The sequence below is a fragment of the Miniopterus natalensis genome, chromosome 4, assembly GCF_054644295.1.
Source record: "Miniopterus natalensis isolate mMinNat1 chromosome 4, mMinNat1.hap1, whole genome shotgun sequence".
Classification (NCBI taxonomy): domain Eukaryota; kingdom Metazoa; phylum Chordata; class Mammalia; order Chiroptera; family Miniopteridae; genus Miniopterus; species Miniopterus natalensis.
In genome coordinates, this window is record NC_142084.1 from 37,919,313 (window position 1) to 37,941,490 (window position 22,178).

The 22,178-nt window shown below is 37.5% G+C and overlaps 1 protein-coding gene across 5 annotated transcripts in view; it reads right to left on the bottom strand.

The window, feature by feature from the left end:
- INPP4B (inositol polyphosphate-4-phosphatase type II B) overlaps positions 1–22,178 on the bottom strand; it is a 531,720-nt gene that overhangs the window by 85,271 nt on the left and 424,271 nt on the right. For all 5 annotated transcript variants that reach the window (XM_087816497.1, XM_087816494.1, XM_016206930.2 and 2 more), the window contains 2 exons: positions 15,213–15,390; positions 5,591–5,794 (listed from right to left, as the gene is read on the bottom strand). In XM_087816497.1, the coding sequence (XP_087672623.1) occupies positions 5,591–5,794; positions 15,213–15,390 (382 nt within the window). The remainder of the gene's footprint in view (positions 1–5,590; positions 5,795–15,212; positions 15,391–22,178) is intronic.

Consider the following 22,178-nt stretch of genomic DNA (forward strand, 5'->3'; position numbering starts at 1 on the left):
TGGACAAACTAATCTTGGAATCCCAGCTGTTGGAAGCATCTGTTGTAGAAATGTAGAGGAAGAAAGGCAGTATGTCATCTTCACCAGCTAAAAGACAAAGAATGCTATCTTAGCCTATTTCTTTGCACACATTGGCATCAAATCTTCATATTCCTTTGGGATTTGATTATTTACTAACTTTTTCAGGAAATCAACCTTTAAGCACTCAATCATTAATCAGTAAAATTAAGCAAATAACCAACTTTTTTGGTCCGTGATCATTTTAGTTTCAATGCCTTCCAAATTGATGAGATAATTATTAACTAGATTCATGCCATCAATTTTGCCAACAAAACAAGTTGAAAAGAGGAAGCATCACACTGATTTAGAATTAATAGAGATTCTTTCTCATGACCTTGAAAAGAAAGATTTTTACATGCATCAGCAGAGTAAAATGCAGGAGTTATTTACTAACATGCATTTGCTTTCAAAATATTTATTATAAGAAGCTAAATAAAGTTGTTCATGTTAGGTAATTGTTAAAACTACAGTCATTATAGGGAATTAAATAAAACAAACATTTTTTTAAAATGGAGCTATTATAATCTTATGTCTAAAACTAAACCAATGTAAGTGATTGGAAAATATTTTCATATGATGTCACAGAAGCCCAATTAAATTTAGTTAAAACACTGAATTAATTCAGGAAGTTGACTATACTTGTAATCAGTGCTGAAACTTTTCTAACACCTAATTAACTAGAGAAGTGATACACAAAAATCGTTTCCAATTCATTTACTAGCACAATCTCCTAAGGCATTTTCAATTAACTACAGTTTCTTTGAATTTACACAGCTTTTCAAAGTTAGATAAAGCTTTAGAAATAATGTTAAATGGTTATAGCTTTGGTGAAATTTTGTTGTTGTTTTTTTAAAAGGATTTTCATCTTTTTTTTAAATAGATTTAAAAAATATATATATATATATATATATATATATATATATATATATATATATCTTTATAGATTTCAGAGAGAGGAAAGTAGAGGGAGAGAGAGAAACATCAATGATGAGAGAGTCATTGATCGAGCCCACAACCCGGCCATGTGCCCTGACCGGGAATCGAACCCCTATCGCCTGGATCCTAGGTCAACGCTCAACCTCTGAGCCACACCCAGCTGGGCAGGATTTTCATCTCTTGACAAGGAAATCTTTTTAATAGAGAATGGTTAACAATAAGAATGCTACCTAACAATCAAATTCGGTTATTGCTGGCAAATAGAGTAAAACTGTATTAGGAGAGAGTTAGAAGTAACTTCTCTGACTGGGAAAGATTTTCCTTGTAATAGTGGTAAATTTAGCATTTATGTGCTTTCTAATAACTGTGTTCTGGAGGAAATTCCGAAATCATCTGAGAGGAGGTGAGGATTGAGAAGTAGATATTCATTATTACATTGCTGTTTGCCTTTGAAGAAAACCAAGAAAACTTGAGAAACTGAGAGCACACTCTTGCATCAACTAGAAGAAATCAGGAGGACTTCTACTTAGTGGTAAGGCTACCAAAGTACTCCCAAGAGAATGATCACGGGTGAGCCAACAACCTTGCAGACTCCTGCTGCAACCTTGGCTGCCTGGCTGTCCACAAGGACTGAAATTATTCCTGATTTTTTTCAAGTCTTGCTAATAAGCTCCTCTACCCAGTTTTGTTGGTGCCCATTTGAATCTTTAACCACTCTCCTCCACCCATCCTCCCTGTACCCTTCTCTTTTATCCTCTTTTAAGGATAAAAGAAACCATCCAGGTTAATATACAACATATAAAGAACTCATGCAACTCAATAGAAAAAAAATGTGCAGAGAAGCTGAATACACATTTTTCCAAAGAAGACAAACAAATGGCCGACAGGTACATGAAAAGATGCTCCACATCACTAATAATCAGGGAAATGTGAATCAAACCCGCAATGAGATATCACCTCACATCAGTTAGAACAGCTATCATCAAAAAGACAAGAAACAACAAGCAGTGAGGGTGTGGAAAAAAGAGAACACTCCTGCACTGTTGGTGGGAATGTAAATTGGTGCAGCCCCTGTGGAAAACAGTATGGAGGTTCCTCAAAAAATTAAATATGGAACTACCGTATGATCAAGGATTCCACTTCTGGGTACTTATCCAAAGAAAACAAAAACACTAATTCAAAAAGGTTTACGCACCCTCATATATTCATTGTAACATTATTTACAACAGCCAAGATATGGAAAATAATCTAAATGTCCACTGACGGATAGATGGATAAAGAAAATACACACAATGGAATATTACTCAGCCATGAAAAGAAAATACTGTCATTTGCGACAACATGGATGGACCTTAATGGCATTGTACTAAGTGAAATAAGTCAGAAAGACAAATACCATATGATCTCACTTATATGTGGATTCTAAAAAAGAACCACACTAAAGTCACAGAAACAGAGTACAGACTGGTGTTTTCAGCGGTGGGGGTAGGGGCTATGGGAAATGGGTAATGGTGGTAGAAACGTACAAGCTTCCAGTTACAAGATTCATAAGTTCTGGGGATATAATATATAGCATAGTAACTATAGTTAATACTGTGTTGTACATTGAAAGTTGCTAAAAGAGTAGATCTTAAAAAAAAGTTCTCATCACAAGAAAAAAATGTGTAACTATGTGAGGTGACAGTTAACTAAATTTATTGTGGTAATCATTTCCCAATAGATATACATAATCAAATCATTACGCTGTACAGCTTAAAGTAATACAATTAATACGTCAATTATTGTCAAGAAAACTGGAAAAAATATTTTAGACAAACAAACAAAAAAAGAAGCCACCCACCCCCACCCACCCTCATAAAAGTAAAGTCTCTCTTGTTTCCTCCCTGAGGACACAGCGGAAAGACGGCTTCTGCCTGGAACCTGCCCGCCCTGTGCAGTGCGCTGACCCTCCTCTCTCCTTGCTAAGGCCCTCGCTCTGTTCAGTCACCGCCTCTCTGGCTCGCAAATGGCTTTTGGAGTATAAACAGGCTCAATGTTCACCACCTTTAAAACAAAACAAGTAAGCAGCTAATAATAACCTCTCTCTCCCTCTCTCCCTCTCTCTCATACTCTTTCTTGAATGGTAAACATCTATGCACATTTAAATCTTAAGAGTCACTTCTAGAAATCCCACCATGACCGCCAGACTACCGCCTTATCCCGCGTACAAGCCTACACTGCACTGCAGTTGCCACTTATCTTTCTAGAGCCCCATGGAATCCTCGAAGCCTGAGTGGTTCACCTCTGTGTCCTTATGAAAAGGGGAATTTGGAGACAGAGTGGCACCACAGGAGAAGGTTATGAGACCCTGAAGATGACCACCTATGAGCCAAGGAGAAGGCCCGGAGGAGCTCCTTTTTTCACAGCCCTCAGAAGGAATGAACTAGGCAGAAGAGCTGCTCAGTGAGCCCACTGAACTGAGTGCTCACTGGAAAGCCCCTCCCTCCACCGTACTTTTCCCACTCCCTTCCATCCTTGCAGGTCATAAGAAGGTCCTGCGTATCAAATGTTGAGTCGAAGTCACATTAATGGAGCCCCTTTACCATCTGTCTCTCTCCAACTTTTCTCATATTTTGCCACTATTTGTTAACGTGTTTTTATTTACCACTAGAACTCTGAGCTCGAGGACCTAAGGGCCTAGTGCTTACCTTCCCATTTAGAACACTTACAATTTACAAAGTCCCCAAAATTATCTAAAGAAAAGGCAATAAGGAGGGAGGGCAGAAGAGGGACATTTTGTGTAGCAGGAGGAAGGTGAGGTATAAGGGAGGATTAGCATTACACAGTGAGAAGAAAATTATAAAAACAAAAGATACCCCAAATTCTGAAATTCTCACTTGATTTTATATAAAATGGTAATTATTTGTGAAAAGGTTAACACTAAATTTAATTAAATGAAATACAAATTCTTTTCTATATGTACCCAAACTCTTAAAATTTATAATATGCATTTTATGGTAGATCCTGTTTTCCCATTTATCTCAAGGGATAGTACTGATACTCGTAATAAGGTGATTTAATTTATATATCCTAAAAAAGAAAACATAGGACAATAATACTAAAGTCATCCAATGCCTTGGCCTAGGCCTTCCCAGGTGATGGAGCCATATCACACAGGTAAATCATTTATCTCATGCCCACCCTAAGCCAAACAGGTGCTGTTATTCTCACTTTACAGTTGAGAAAATGGAACTTCAGAGAGGTTAAGAGGTGCGAACGCCTTGGAGCTCTGAATAAATTGAAGAAAAAGGTGAGGTAAAAGGCAGAAATATTAGATTTGCTCTTTTGAAAATGCTTCCGTGGGAGAAATGCACTCTTAATCAGCAACAACAAATACTTATTCAGCACTTACCTTTTGGACCCAGCTCTGTTTTTCCTGTGATAAAAATTTTATCAGAAGAAAGAGCAGCCATCACTTCACAGTCCTTCAGACAGCAATTTTTTGAGAGATCTGGACCTTTCAAATAATTTACTCCCTGAGCACTTTTAAATTTAGGGTGGCAGGAAAAGTGTTAACTGTTTAACATCTAATACAGCTAGGATGTTCTTTTCTTGGTTAAGCAAATGATACAGTAAGGAGTTTCCTTCTGTGTGTGCATATAATTTGGAGGGATGTTGGATAGTTAATAGGTATTGATTCAGGAATAACACACTGCTCCCCCTCACCCAGCACCTTTATGTTTCTCCTGTCTTATTCTGCCCAACTAGAGTTCCCATCCATGCTGGCTTCTTTGTTTACTTGGCTTTACCTTTTTAAAAAATATATGTTTTTACTGATTTTTTAGAGAGAAAGGAAGGGAGAGGGGGAGAGAGAGAAAAACATCCATGAAAGAGAGAGATATCAATCAGCTGCTTCCCGCAGGCCCCTACTGGGGATCGAGCCCGAAACCAGGGTATGCACCCTGCCCAGGAACTGAACCAGCAACCTCTCCGTGCTTGGGATGACACTCAACTGAGCCATACTGGCCAGGGCACCTGGCTGTACTTTTTTCAGATGCTTTTATGCGCCCAAACTTCTGCTAATTTTAGAGCACCTGGAGTAACGTCTTCTTAATCATAGAATCATGAACAAGAGGGATTTAAGGGATCTTTATGTCCACTGCCACTTAAACATCAATACTTTCTAACCTATGCCCAGAGCTAAAACACTGAATTGCAACAGTAAACATCCTTGTTGCATACAAGTAGTGCATTATAGGTAATTTCTGACTCGTCTTCTAAAAAAGAATTTTAATGTTTCTATTACCTCGGCAATAAGTAAGAAAAAGTATTATAGAATCTGGCAATGGTGACATCTTTGCTTTGATGACATATCCTTGGTTATGATTATATGATTTGCTTGACAGCAAATAAATTTTTATGTCACAGGAATGTGATTAGGAATAAAACTTCCACGTATAATTTGCCCCTAAGGAAAAATGTGACTTACTTATCCCCAGTCTGTACCTGTGACTGCTTTCTCCCTGGCTTGGATGAAAAGCAGAGATTTCTTATCATTCTGACTTTATTTCTCAGGACTGAACACTGGGTGGCAAGCGATGTGCAAGAGACTTACCCACTCTTCCTCATCGTAGTCTGAATGATGGGGGATGGAGTCCTGTCTTCTCATCGGTGGGGGTGGATCCTGGGGACAGCTCTCCTCCGTGCTGTTCTTAGGAGAGGGTGGCTTTTTAAGGACACCTCCTGGCCTGGCAGTGTAAAGTGCTAACAGAGCGCTTCTGACCAGCTGATCCTTAAAGGCATGAACAAAAAGCTCTGTCTGGAAAGAAATGTACAAGGATTAGAAACACCATGGTAGGCATCTCAGCGTAGAGCTATGAAAAGGTCAACTGCAGATTTGTTGGCACTTGAATGATTCATACCAATCAATGGAACATAGTTCGTTTTGGGGATGTTGCCAAGGCCTTGAGTCCTCCAGCTCTAAAAGTCAACGCTGAGGTTCCATGTGCTCTATAAACACCATCTGTCTCCTCAGCCCCCTTGATTTTAGTTCCACATCCTATCTTTGGAGATGAATTTCACTGGGAATAATCATTAGAATACCATCTACCTTTCAAGTAATTCCAAATAGACCTTAAAAGAAAATGTCGTCAGACTATGGATAGTCTATATTTTAAACAGACTTAAAGGCTAAAGAAAGACATGCTTTTTAAAAAACTGGAGACAGGAGACTTTTTATCTTTTTAGCATCATGGATAGATTTCAACAGTAGAGATGACATAGGCAGTCTTCCTCATGAAAACATTTGGCTTTTATTATAACCCTATTATTGCCCCCTAACTGTCTCCTCCACCAAATGGTTTCAGTAACGCTCGATGTTAACGAGGTTACTGTAAAACCTGCCATGGTGGATTTTACAAGCTGGTGGTAAGTACCTAGTCAGTACTGGAGTACCGACAGCTTCCCAACCGTAAAGAACTTCACAGCTGCACTTTTCAATTTCCTGATGAAATGTTTAATAGCTTCACCCCATAATATGCTGGAGGGGGCAGTAATTGATTTTCTGTGTCATAGTACACGTAATGTGCACATGGTCTCACAATCTGTTCAAAGAGTAGAGAAGTAGCTCAAGCATTGACCCGTATTGATATTATATTTATACTTTGCAATCTCAAGAAGGGGTCCTTTAACTCATAGCATTATATTCAATAATAATTGATATAAACACCATTTAATGAGACTCTTGGATACAATGCTGACTTCACCATAGCTGTAACTCTAGGTAACCATTTATTGGTGTGCTCTCAATGTGCAGTCAGCACTGCCATGCCTAACTGGTGGTAACTAAATCATCTCCAGGTCTCCCTGTTGGGTCCATGCAATTAAAGAAAATCAGTTAAACCTTGTGGAAAACAAGGGCCTAATAAGATGATGTCATATCTGCATGGCTCTTCTTTGCAATAGATCATGAAATTCTAGAACTGAAAGGGACTTTACGGTGGACCTCTTCATTAACTACATAAGGAAACTAAGAAACAGGTGTGGTGACCTGTACAAGGCAGCACAAATGGAACAGATCCCAAGTTTCCCAACAAATTCAGTAGATTTTTCCCCTTACTCTACCCCACCCACCAGCCACCATCAACCTAGAGGTTTCTGTCCTTCCCCTTCCCAACCCCCAAATCCCCAAGTCTTTTGAGCAGCTACCAGCTCTCAGAATTGTGTCCACAATTGTCTGCATAACTATCTTCACTGCCAAATGTTATTGGATGTTTTAAACACTCTTTTAATCTATTAGTCATACTGAAGGCACTTTAAAGGTCAGTAGACAAGAAATATGGAAAAAAGATTATATAAGAATAAAAGGTTGGAAAATAATTTGATAATAAACTAGAAAATCAAAATAAAAAAGCACCTTTTTATTTAAAAGAAAATAAACACTTGAAATAAATGGCTTGACAGTATTCAAACAAGTCAGTATAGTTATAGCAAAGTGGGGAAACATGCTGTTTACATAATTTTCCATATAGCATAGATGTGTCTATCAATGTTAGTGTAAATATTAAAAATGTGAATTTGCTTCCATTCAGCTTAACTAAACTATTTTTCTGTTGATAATTTCAATAAAACCTTTTGATTTATTTTTAGAGCAAAACAGCTTGCCTTCTTTGAATTCCTGCTACTACAGCTCTAGTCTCCATAACACACACATAATTACCATGTAGCTAAATATCTATTCACACTCAATGAAATCTTGCATGGTTCTTATAATTGCAGTCATTTTCTTCCTATAGTATGCACACACAGAGATTCCACTTCATTTATTCAAATCTCATTTGGGTTGATTTATCACCAAGATGTGGGAGATAATACAGTAGATTCTTACAGTTTTATAACTGAGAATTTTGGGGTTGTAATATAATATAATATACACAAAATCTTAAGCAAACACAATAATAGCTGATCTTTTACTTTGTGTTAATACTGAAAAACTTGCCCGGCCTGCATGGCTCAGTTGTTGAGCATCAACCCATGAACCAGGAGATCACGGTTCGATTCTGGGTCAGGGCACATGCCCACGTTCCAGGCTCAGTCCCCAGTACAGGGCTTGCAGGAGGCAGCTGATCAATGACTGTCATCACTGATGTTTCTCTCTCCCTTCCTCTCTCTGAAATAAATAAAAACATATTTTAAAACAAAACAAACTTATCTGGCTTCTGGGACACTCTCTAGATCACCAACATCTTGCATATAGGGTTGCATTCTATTAGAAAATAGGAAATATTCTATCCACATGACCTGGAAAAAAATTTTAATTTTCTTGAGCAGCATTACTTAGTATAGACCAATGTAGACCCTGATGTTTTGCAGTCAAATAAATTGGCTTGTAAAGAGTAATAGAGCTACACAATTCCAACACGCCTGTGTTTTTTTGTTCTTGCAACTGAGAGGATGCTAGGGAAGCTAAAAGTCATGGCCAGTATGTAACCACATCTCTGAGTTGCCTGTTGCCTTGGAGTTCTGAAAATCTTTTTTCTTTTCTGACTCAGCTCACATTACATTAAGTAAAAGAAAAAGGAAGGTTGCCTAAATGTTATCATAAGGGTAAGCAAAACAAGTCATTTAAAATAACAGTTCAATAATATACTAAAAAAGCATAAACTTAAGCAAAGCAAGCCTATTTAATTTGTTTGATATTAAAAAAGAGAGAAATGTTATCTGAAAAATGAAATGTTTCTTTGCCTTACTGGCATTTCTCCAATTCATATTCTCATATATATATACATGTATGTATATATACACATATATGTATGTTCTTCAAAATAACTTACAGAATTATCTACAAATATAAAACTACTAAAAATTACTTGTCCTGAGAATTTCCTAGTTTTCTGAATATAAGTGGCAGAGAAATAGTTAGAATACGTTCATTTAAAATTATTCTTTTTAACTAGAGATCTCAACAAATTAATCAAAGTCCTATTCTATTTAGAATGACTTTATTGTCACCAAAAAAATTCAAAGCTATGTCTAATCCCATGTGCAATATGGAATTAGCCAGTGGCATAAACAAGTGATTGCCATTGCCATGTACATGGCAAGAAATAATCCTGTTTATTTTTAAATTTGATATGCATTCTTTCACAGGGCAATAGTTCTATATTCTGACATCAGTGCATTGATTGTGTTTACACATATCACATAACACTTCTTAAAGAAAAGAACATTGAACTTTTAGCCAAGAGTGTTACCTGACATCTGGGCAGCCAATATAAATTAGTTGCTTGACCTTGGATAAATCACATAAACAACCACTTTTCCCTAGTTTGTACAAATTTACAATACCTGCCCGTGAAACCCTTATGGGAGTTCATTGTAAACTGTAAAGTGCACTTTTCTATTTACGCTTCTTTTTCTTGACTGACCTTTTCAGTTTGCTTTGTTGACTTATAATCTCCTGCTCGCTCAGAGGACCCTAAGGAACCTTAAACTACTTTCTTGAAAGCATTTTTTTTCCCCTTGGTGATGTAACTCCTTCCATAACTTCAACTATAATCCATATGCTAAGGTCTTTAAAACCCATTTCTACTCACCTCCTGAACCAGCTCTGCCAACTGTTTCCACTTCAAAGTCTTTTGAGTTTAGAAATCTTAGTCTGATCTCAAGGGGTTTTTTTGTGTTCATTTTTTTTAAATGTGTACTCCATTTTTCCATCTGAGTAATATCATTACTATTCAGCAACTCAGAGTACAAATATGTGGATCATCTTCAGTAATATTTACTTCTGGATTACTCATCAATTTTTATTAGTTATGCCTTTTCAATTATTTCAAAGCTCGGCCCTTATTTTATATTCCCAGAGCTAATCCCAATTAAGATCCTTTCTACATCCCATGTGGATACTTTTCATAGTTTCCTTATGAGTTGACTTACTTTAACTTTTCTTTTTTCAAGATGCTATCCAAGGCCACCAATATTAAAATGCAGACTTCTGAGTCCCAGCTCAGAACTGATGAATCAGAATTTGTATTTTAGCAAGCTCCCGAAGAAGCACTACTGAGGTTCTGTTTTGCTCAGTAATTCCAATCCTCTGTCCTAGCTCAGCCTAGTTATTGCTACTGGGGATGAGCTTCGCAAAGCCTTCCTCCAGACTTACTCGCTCAACAACCTTCTCAGTACCTAAAAAATAGCCTTTATCTCAGGTAACCAGGAGTGAGATGACTAGATCATATGGAGTGTTTTGTGTTTTTTTAACTTTCTGAGACACTGTTGAACTATTTTCCAAAGTATGTGAATAACTGTGTACACATTAGGGATATGTGAAAGTTTCAGTTTGTTCCATCTCCTCCTCAACTCTTCGATGCTCAGCCTTTTCAATTTAAGCTATTCTTGTGGGTGGTTAATGGCATCTCATTTTAGTTTAAATTTTCATTTCCCTAATGCAAATTTGTGCTTATGTGACATCCATCCATCTTCTTTGGTGAAACGTCTTTTCAATTAGTTTGCCCATTTTTAATTGAGTTGTTCGGCTTATCCTTAAGTTATAGGAATACTTTATATGTTCTTATAAAAGTCCTTTGCAGACACACATTTTATAAATATTTTCTCCCAGTCCATGACTTTGTTTTTTGTTTTCTTAACAGTGTCTTCTGAATAGTGTCTTCTAATAATATTAATAAAAGTTTTAAATTTTGATGAAGTCTTACATATCATTTATTTTCATTTGGGGGGGTCATGCTTTGTGTGTCCTATCTAAGAAATCTTTGCCTACCCAAGCTGACAAAAATTTTCTCCAATCTTGTCTTTTAGAAGTTTGTTTTTCTTTTAGTTTATATTTTAAGGTCTAAGATCCATCTTTAATTAAATTTTATATATATCAGGTAAAGATAAAGAAAAGTTCATTTATTTTGTTTATGGATATCCAATTGTTCCTCCATTATATGTTAAAAAGATAACTTTTCCCCAATAAATTTCCTTTGTACTTTGTCTGAAGTTACTTAAACATATATGTGTGGGTCTATTCCTAGGTTCCCTAGAATCTCTAGATTCTTGAATCTTCTAGATTCTATTTCATTGACCTATATGTCTATGCTTACTCTAGTATGTACTCAGGTAAAGATTTAAAAGCACTCATTTACAGATCATCAGGGCTCTTTCTGTGTGCAGTTCCCTCCTTTCTAGTACTCTTTACTGTGAATTCTAACCACCTTGGCTTTCCCAAACTCTAATCTCTGTTTCCTCAATTTGAGAAATTACTCTGCGGCTTCTTCCTCCTGTTATAGGGTGGAAACTGCCTCTGGAGGTAAGCTAGATAAATATAAGAATCATATAGTTTGTTATCTTCCTGTTATGCCTCTTTTCCAATGCCTAAAAACCATTATTTTATACATTTTGTCCACTTTTCCTATTGTTTAAGGTGGAGAATCTATGTTACTCCACCAGAGCCAAAACAGAAGTTCTACTTCCATGTATTTATGTACAGGTCTCATTCTTAAACTTATTTTGCTTTCTTGTCTTTATTTTCCTTGCTATTTAATATTCTAATGAACACAAGTTTGGTTTTTATATAATATTACTTATTTCATCAATTATGTCTTCACCATATAAGGGAAAGTATGGGAAAAAAAGACATAAAAGTTCAATTCTGAAGTTTCATTTTTTCATTTATTTCAGTTATTTTCAATTTCCCTTAGATTACACACACACACACACACACACACACTTTCACCAACTATAAAAAATAAACAAATTCCTCTATTCATTAAGTTCTGTTCAGTGTGGGGCTGAGTTAGACCTAGGAGTGATTAAAGTAAATAAACAATAAGAAATTCCTTCTCAGTACCAACATTACTGAGAAATTCCTTCTCAGCTATCAACATAAGTAATCTGTATATTATGTGTATTTTCAGCTTCTTAGCATAGTGACTTCCTGGCTCATTATTAAGGGCAACAGAACATTTCTTTTAAAAACCCTGAGTTAACTTTTGGAAGAAAATGCTCTTTTCCTTCATTGAATACAATAGATTGTTTTGATATACTCTGCTAAAGTTGAAAAGATACAGGATTTGAATCATGTGAGATTTTTCTCAAATATGCTGTGAGAAAATATTTGTGACAAAATCTTTTCTGCTGTTGTTTGCCATTTCACAAATATAACATTGTGAAACATTCCATTCTTTTAAATTCTTACATTGTAAAAGCTCAGGACTGTGTCTATATAGCATTTGTTCCATAGTATTGACTGTCATACCCCACATAATTAGGTGCTTGGCATTGCTTTTTATTAGCATGATAATAATGACCATTTAAACAAGGTCGTTAATGCCTGTGGAAGAGAGAATGCAATGGGCATTGGAAACTAATGTCACACAGACGTCTGAGCTATGAGACTCGGCTGTGCATTGCCTACATTTGGGCCCTTATTTTTTCAGTCTGAATTTTTTTTATATATATATTTTTATATTTATATAATTTTTTCTCTCTCTTGCTCTTTTTGTCCATAGCATTGCATACTTTTCATCTAAGGAAAAGGAAAGTGCATTTTTATTCCACTCTATTATTTTAAAAAGTGCATTTTATTCCGCTCATATCTTATGTAAAAAATTTGACCTATGCTTTGTCTACTGGAATTATTCGTATAAGCTCAGTTTGTCTTTTGTTATAATCCTACATCATAATGAGACAGCATAGAGACCTGGGCCCGGGATCTACAAATACTGGGTGTCCAGGAAGCCAAGTTAAGACCAGGTGGCCAGAAGGAACCCCAGGGAAGCTGAGTGCAGGAATGTCACCACCTCTCTCCACTCCCTACACAAAAACACAGAGGCGGCTGATTTTATTTCCCTTCCAACTGCCTGCTTCCTTGCTGATGTTGAAACGACTGACCCACCGGGCGGCTGGTCAAGGTTTGATGGCTATAGGACCTTCCTAGAGCGGTGGAAATAAGTAGTCTGCCACCTTGTGTCCACAGCGCAGGCACAGCTGGAAGAAGTCACCTGACCCTGCAATGGAAATTTCCGCGGCCTGCCTTTTTCCAAAAGCCCATCTTTTCGCTCAAGCCTGCAAAAGTGTTCATTAGGCCATTGCTAGCAAAATTAATTAATTAATCAAAAAAAAAATAAAAATAGAAGACCGGTCTTGGGACATAGAATCTGAAGCACCAGCAGCATGGCTAGGTAGAAATGAATCATACTTTATTTTAAACCATAAGCTACTAATTGTCTTCATAAACTATGCAAAACTGTTAGCTTGGATAATTCTTTGAAATTCCAGCCGCACATTCATATAAAGAAAATGCATGGCTTGCAAACTTAAAAAGATCCTCCTGGTTTCAAGGGCTGACAGATTTATTAGTTGACGAAGCATGTCTACTCAGTAGAAAAAATATAGGGGGAAAAGTTGGAGCAATGCTGAATTAAAGGATGAGAAAATATGTGCCCTGTCCCCCCACCCAAATCACTGCAGCGAGTTGTAAATGACCTGCGAAATGACAAGTCCCTGCCCAGTGCACAGGAAGAATATAAATCCTGCTCTGTGATCGCTGCAGCGATGTGCCACTTACTAACATTTCTGCTTAGGTGAATCCAGAAACCCTCACCTCCATCTAGAAATTCCAAAAAGAATTGAACCAAAATGAAATTACATTCTTTTACTGTGTATAACACTTTCCTCTTTGAACTGAAGTGAAATTATATTATTTTACTGTATACAACACTCTCTTCTCCCCTCAACCCCTTTTTCCTGGCTATAACATATTTATGGACTATTAGGCATACTTATTGATTATCAGAATACTTAAGCATTACTGAAGAGCTTGTCTAAAATTTTCTTTTTAATTTTAAAAATGTAAATGTCAAAACACAGATATTCCATAGAGGATGCCAGAGTTTCCTCCCTCCTTGGTCTCTCCCTTCTTGTGCTACAGCCTGGAAAATGCCTCTAGAAGTGAGCTAGACAATCAGTACATACCCACCACTTCAGGTTTAAATACAATAACATCAGTCACGAAGCAGCTAGCACAATACTTGACAAAGTCAGGACTTGTAAAATTTGGGTCAGTTTTTCCCTCCTTTGTCATGCTGGAGGCACCTGATCCGACATATAAAGAATGTTGCATTTTGAACTGGAAGCCTTGGGCTTTGATTTTCTTTTACTTTTTAATTTATTAGACAATTCACTTAACTGTCTGAATAGGTATTAGTTAATTTTTAATGAAAATAGATATTTGTTGCATCCTAAGAGAAAATATATAATAATGCACACTTTAAAATGTTAAACAAGTGCACAGTATTATTATAAATTAGCATAGCTGAATAAAAAAAATGTACGTATATAGTATCCAGGTTTCTATGAATCTGTTCTTCAGGGATGTGAAGAACTAAACTGCTATTTTATTCTAAAATAATAACATGAGAACTTTCTTTGGTCAGTTTCTTCCAGGGTATATTTATTGAAAGTATTTCATAATAAATTGCATGGTGTCCTCAGAATGCAGAGGTCAAGGACGAGTGTACTGGAATTGGGTGCCAGGACACCTGGTTTTACATTTAAAATCAAGCTGCAATTTGTCTTTTTCTATCTTGGCTCTGTCTGTGTCATTCAGTTGCCCTAATTAGTTATGGAAGTTGATGCTGAGTATCCACCTTTTCCAGGTTACCTCTCCTCTCTGCATATAAGGTGCAAGTCACCTTTGGAAAATTTAAGGCTTAGGCCCCACTACATTTCAAACAATGACTAATATTTTTGGAAAATTTTAGAACCATCTCCCAAGGAATAATGTTGAAAGTGAAGCAGGCAGAGAAATTACTCCAATACCACTGATAAGAATTCACATCAAAGTCCTGCTTTCAAATGAAGTGACATTGATATTCAAATGTATAGCTTCATATGCATAAAAATTAGGTGCTCACCAGAGGAAAATAATTTTCAAAATCTAATTTAATTCATTTGACAAGACCGTGAACCAAAGAAAATGAAGGATGTCAAAGAAAAGAAAAACATATATCAACCAATAATAGGTTTTATTTCCTAGTAGGGAAAAAATTAGTGCCCAGTAAGATTTGCAAAGAGAAGGGGGCCAATTCAATTTGTTCCTGTGGCAATAGTTTGAAGCTTACTTTTTAACTTAGTCTATTTTACATTTCCAGGTGCTGTGAAAGGCAATGTATGCAAAAAGTAACACCAATGTGAATTGGGGTATTTCATTTTCCCTGTGGTAGGGATGATTTGGATCTTACTTTTTCTGAAAGCATCTTTAAAGAATTCTTCAAGCTGTCTGGAGAATGCTGGCTTGCAGAATTAAGCAGTAGGTCTGCATGGGTTGCTATCAGAGGTTGTAGTTGATTGATGTTGCTGAGAACTTCCTTTGCTTTGGCTGTGTTTTCAGGCGAATAGTAAATAAACTGGTATCCAGTACTGCAACAACAAAGATAAAGGCAAGTTACACACAAAACAGAAAGAATTTGCGGCACTTAGTATCAGGTGGCAAGTAATAAACACAAGTTCACATATCATTATTTCCTACTGAGCAGAAAAGAACTGTTCTAAGAGATTTTACAATGTCCTGAGAGGTTTTAAAGTAAAATGACCAAGATATTTTTTAAGACTAGGTAAAATAAATCTGATCCTTACTCAACCACTAGGGATATTCCTTATGTTTACACATGTCAAGTATTAACAATCAAAACCAATTAGTGCTCATATTAATTAAAAAATGAACTTGAGGTCAAATCGTATAGAGGGAAAAGACAGAGTCTTATATTCAGGGGAATCTGAATATAAATCCTGGCTCTGGCACTTACTAGCTGGGTGGCCTTGAGCAGCCTCTGTTTCAGTTATCCAAATAATCATTTATAATTATAAGAGGTGGGTTGGATGGTACTCATTCATGGGAAGTGCCCAACAGAGTGCTTAACACAGAGCAAGCATCCAACAACCTCTATCTTCCCCCATGATGCTTGGGGCAAAGATCATTTTCTCAGCTATTTTAAATTTTATTGTATAGAAAAAAGACATTCCCAGCAAAAATTCCATTATGCTATTTTATCATCACTTTTTTATTCCTTGTGGGGTTTTTTGTTTGTTTTTCTAAATATATCTTTATTGATTTCAGAGAGAGGAAAGGAGAGGGAGAGAGAGAGGGAAACATCAATGATGAGAGAGTCATTGATCAGCTGCCTCCTGCACGCCCCCAACAGGGGATCAATCCCGCAACCCCGGCATGTGCCCTGACTGGGAATCGAACCCTGATCTCCTGGATCCTAGGTCAACGCTCAATCGCTGAGCCATGCCCAGCCTGACTCCTTGTGGTTTTTCGTTTAAGTTATAAAAATTCTAAAATTGATTGCTGACTTCTATAACCATCATCTAAGAACTGGTCAAGCATGTTATGGGGGCAGGGATTCCATGGAGGGCGGGCATCTTGGGCCAGTGTCATTAGGAAAGACGAAGGAGGCATCCCAGCAGGGAAAGGAATTAAAGAGCAAAACGCCGGCAAAGGAGAAGAAAGAGAAGCTATGGTTGGTGCAAAGCTCCCTTACATCGCTCTACATCCCACTGTCAAAGCAATTTTCATATTACTTCGCAAACTATGTCGAGCATTTCTTGAATATTTTCTCTATACTTACCCTCTAAAACATTAAATTCCCTGGCATTCCATTTCTTATTTTGAAACATTAGAAGCCAATAAGAAAAATTCACATCCAGGAGACATTCTCCCCTTCCCTTTACACTAAGGATTTTCAGGGGAAAGTATCAGTTTCTTCAAGGAGAAAATATTCTTTTGCAAGCATATAATGACGGTTATGCTATTTATTTATTTTTTTCTTGCATAATGATTAAAAGGAATGTCCTCGGCTGCTTGGATAATTCCTAAGACAGGGTGAAAAGTCAACGAGGGGTAGAGTTTATGAAGAAAACACATTGCTAGTCTGTGACACTTAAGAGAATTTGCTCTCAATTTTGTATGTGACTTAAATTTCAGAAGCAGAAGCTTAAAAATAAAACATACTTTGACTACTCATCATATACATCTTAATGCAAATTAAGGCGTTAGACAAATAACAATGGTGAGGAAGACAAAGAAAGCAATGCCCTGCCCGTTATCTATGTCTCTTTCTAGCTCTTCCAATCTTGGGCAGGAGTGTGCCTTTAACAAAAATCATCTGTGCTCAGATGTGGTACAAAGTTCAATCCACCACGCTCTTTAGTAAATCAAACCACCCCGCATTCTTTTTGCAAAGATAATGATTATCTAAAGGTATTGATGGGTCACCAGGATGGGGTGATGTCCCATGCCCAGCCGCTCTGACAGGAGGGAGTGGGACTTACTACAGAGCCTACAGAAAGCACTGTGTAGTAGCTGCTCAGTGATCCCTTTTCACGGATCTGCTCTTCTGTCATTGTCATTTGCTCTCTGGTGTCATCTTATGGGTACTGACAGGCCTCCCACACCTTAGCTCTTGCTTGGAAAGCTAGCCCTCCCAAGGCTGCCTGTGGCCTTCCATTTTTCTCATTACTTCACTGCCCTCTTTTTGAGGATGTCATCCCTGGCCTCTTCTACAATCACTCCCATGCACTGTTTCTGACTCCTGTGACCACTGCCTTCTTTCCTCACTCATATCTTGCTTTCCCAGCAGTTCACTGTTACTTTATTCCTGAACATAATCTATTCTCATTTTTTTCTATGTATTTCTTACTCTGCAAATTCCCTTAGCATCTCTTTTCCATTTGAATCTAACACATACATTTTCAAAAGTTATTTCTCACATGTTCTTTTCTTCTATCCTAGTTCGGCTGTGCTCAAATTTTAGCAGACATGAGGTTGACTTGGAGATGAGGGCAGGGTGTGGGTGTTTATTTTTTTTAAAGGCAGATTCCCTGGCAACACCGGGAGATTCTGCCACAGTGGGTTGTAGCATTTGTAACAAAGGGAAATCCGGACGCAGGCGGAGAGTAGAGCACCTTCAGACACCTGCTGTCACTGTTTTCACCATTATCCCCGCTGACCCCTTGATCTTGCTACACAATGATTCTGAGAAAAGCTCACTCATCTTACACGTTCCTATCCCTAACTTGTTCTAATTTTCATAAACACTTTACAAAGCTACTTTTGCACTCCATTTTTATATTCAGCACAAGATGCTTCTGTTCCTTTCCCATTACCAATGTTGCCTCCCCTAACTTTTCCATCACCCATTCCCTCCCAGGATACTTCCCCCCCCCCCCGCTTCCTCTCCTCTCCCCCAATATATTCTTCAGTCCCCATCGTGGGGCATCAGCATAACTTCTGCCCCTGCTCCTGAGTCAGTCTCTGTCGGAGCGGAGTTATGCAGCAGGCATCGGTTCTCCTGACTTGGCCCTTTAACGATGAGCACCTTATCTAGTGAGGCTGAGAGATTCATTTTCTGCAGTAAAAGCCAATGCTGGCATCCAGGATGAAATAGTATGGTATGGAAAAAAATACCGCCAACACAAAATAATTTTAAGTATACATAAATTTCATCTACCTATTCAGCGCCTTACTCTTTAAACATGTCATATATTTTCACCGTTATAGCTTCTTAAATGAAAAGTTATGAGTATAATTTAATTATTGAGATAAAAAGAAAATAGCTAAACTCTGTTTTATAGTGGTCTGAAATTTAAACTGAATCCAAATACTTGAATTAACCATCAATCCGACAAAACCAGCAGCAGAACAACGTATCTGCTTGGACAAAAAAAAATATTTCATAGGCTGTAAATACTATAGCAAATCATAGATCATAAAAATTGAAATTGGTTTCATAATAGTTTTCCATTGGTAAAACAATTAAAGTGTATATATGTGAATATATACATTTTAATTTATATTTATTTAAATTCTTTAATATTTAATTATAATATATATACTCATACTCATACATGCGTGTGTGCATGTTGTTATTGGGTGTCATATTTTGGAAGTACACAGTGAAATAATATTCATATCCGTATACTCTAATTGCTACAAAATATAATTGACACAAGGACTGTATTCTTGAGTGCATATCCCACTTCAGTTGCTTCTCGCTGGTCCTCCTGTATCCCATCCTCTAGCACTGGCTTGCTCCAGGGCCCAGTCCTTGGTACTCCTTCTTTTTTTAAAATCTACATGTTCTTCCTAAATAGTCTCATTTAATCTTGTGGTTTAAATACCTCAGTTGTGCTAATGATCCTCAAAGTCACATGTGTAGCTTAGACCTTTTTCCTGAACTCAGATGAAAGACAAAAGCTCTCTGACACTGGGGCAGCCGCTGTAGGGAGGCCCTGTTTTGGGAGAGGCCTCAGCTTGGAGTCGGCCTGGCCATTGTACTTCTATATTTGCAAATATCTGTAAGAATCCTGCTGAAGTAAAAACAAAAAATACATGGTGATGGGAACACTGAAACAAACAAAAGCTCTCCTCTTGACAGCTCCAACTCAGGATGTTTCCAACTGGACTCCTCAGCTCCCCATTCTCAACCACCAGCTCAGGCTTCCCCAAAGCAGCTCACAGCAAGCCCGTCTGCTGCAGTCTGTCTCTGCTCTTTCTCTCCTATCTTTTCTCCAATTTTGCAGAAAATTCTGCCTTTCCCTTCAAAACACATGCCAAACCCAACCACTTATTTCTACACTCACTGCATCCACCCTGGTGCCAGCCACCATCATCTTCTACCATCAGGATTATGGCAATAGCTTACAAACTGGTCTCCCTCCTCTGTCCTTACTCTAAGACACTGAAGTCCTTGACTTATGCTTAGGTTTGAAGGAGGCAGGAGGCAGGCAAGGAGAGCAAAGTAAAGCAGTTTTTCCCTAGTTCCCTGCCCATACCCCACATTGTGGGGATCATTCTGCCATTTATCTGTGTCTTTCCACCCCCACACCGCTGCTTCCTCCACTCCTGAGCCCGTTTGTTCAAACAAGCTAGTACTTTGGTAAATGGAGTCATGGAGAAATACAGGGGACAGATGATGAACAGGCAAGGATGAAAGGGGAGGGAGTGATGGGGGAGGAAGAGCCTGGGCAGATGAGCATAGAGAAAACTAGCCTACAGTGACGTGCTTCTGCTACCGTGGCAGGGCTAAATCTCCAGACAAAATTCTGAGGACTAATTCCGCTTATTTTTTCCCAACTCAAGTACTACTTGTAAAAAAACAAAAAACAAACAAAAAATGATCCTTTGAATCAAGAGGGAAGGATTGACATGCTCTTAGTTTTAACTGAGAAGAAAAATCATGTGGATAATAAATGAAAATGTACACCTCATGGCATTTGAATACGCCCTTCTAGCTTCACAAGGTTTGACAATGTGCTTCAGAAAATTGTAGAAGGGGAAAAAATTCACCCAAACCTCTCTGCTTTTCCCCATGCAGCTTTTCCTTTTTTTTCCCCCTAGAAGTATGGCTTAGAGAAAAGAACCAGAGGACTACGGTATTTGTTTTATTTACCTCCTATGGATTTCATTCATATAATTAAGTGAGTTACATGATCTAAGCTTAAATTGATGTTTATCTTTGAAACTACTTATTTAAAAATATTGATTTTCATGTTAATTTTAGAACCAGCATTTTTGGACAAGGCTTGGTTCTGCCATTTATTGCCTCTGTGACAGGCGACATCAATTAGGAGGGAAAAAACTAAAATTCATTTTGGTTCACTTTGCCCTCAAAAGAAATTTGCCTATTGGCTCTGATCACAGTGGCTACTAATATCCCACTTTTTAGTCTGCAAGCTCTTATCTACAATTTCTTTTTTTTTTTTTTAATATATCTTTATTGATTTCAGAGAGAGGAAGAAAGAGGAAGAGAGATAAAAACATCAATGATGAGTCATTGATCAGCTGCCTCCTGCATGCCCCCTACTTGGAACTGAGGCTGAAACCCAGGTGTGTGCCCTGACTGGAAATTGAACCCAGATCTGGATCATAGGTTGATGCTGATCTGGCTAATCTGCAATTTCTTGACCAATAAGACCTCTTATCTGTGTATATTCTTTCCTTAGCCCTATGTTTGCCCTAAAACAGTTTCCCAGGCACAATGATATGACCTTTAAATAAACAAAGCCTAATATGTTTTCAGTTCCTGCCATTGCCTACACCCATTTATCCCTGAGTTCACTTGCCCTTATTTCCTTTGTCAACTTCCAAGAGGCTGCTCAGTTCTGTTTCTCTTAGTTTGGTTACTGGTATTTTCATGCCCACTCCTCTAGGAAGGTATGATGGAGGAACACCCAAACCAGGTCTTCCAATTGCTCCCATCTGAAATATATCTCACCTCCAACCTGGACCTTACCCATTCATGTGCCTATCAAAGTATAGAGCAAGATAAGTTACAACAATAGAAACCATTCCAGAATACACTGTAAAGGCAAATGTTCCCCTGACTGAAAATGGGCATAAGAGGCCTTTTGGGGTGATGGAAATGTTATAAAATTGGATTGTGATGATGACTGCACAATTCTATAAATTTACTAAAAGATCACTGAATTGTGCACTTTAAATAGGTCAGTTGTATGGCATGAAAATTATAATACTACAAAAGCAGAGAATGGAATGGCGGTTGCCAGGGGATGGGGGCAGTAAAAAAGTTGGGAGATATTGATTAAGGAGTACAAAGTTTAAGTTACGTAAGATATGTAAGTTCTGGGGATCTAATGTAAGGCATGGTGGCTACAGTTAACAATACTTGAAATTTGCATCATATGCTTGAAATTTGCTAAGAGGGTGGATCTTAAGTGTTCTCACCACAAAAAATAAAGAAAATGGTAACTACGTGCGCCAATAGTTTAATTTGTCTGATTATTTCACAACGTATACATATATCAAAGCATCAAGTTATGCCACCTTGAGTATATAACCTTTTTATTTGTCAATTATACCTCAATAAGTCTGGGGGAAAACAAAAATGAATGTTCCCGGCATTTGATATTATAGTGCTGGAGATTATAATTCTGGGATAAGAATACGGAAAAACAAAAGGCATATTTAGTAGTCATTTTATTTTTTTCCATGTTAAAGCTGATGATATTTTTTGGAGGATCTTTAATAAAGCCAATAATTTACACTGTAGAATTAAGACTAATAACTTGAATCCCTCTCTCTCCTTCCTCCATCTTTTCCTTCCTCCTTTCCTTCTTTCTCACATTTTGATAGCTAATACTTTTTGGGTCTGTGCTAAAGGGCTTAGTGTCATGCTAAATCATTT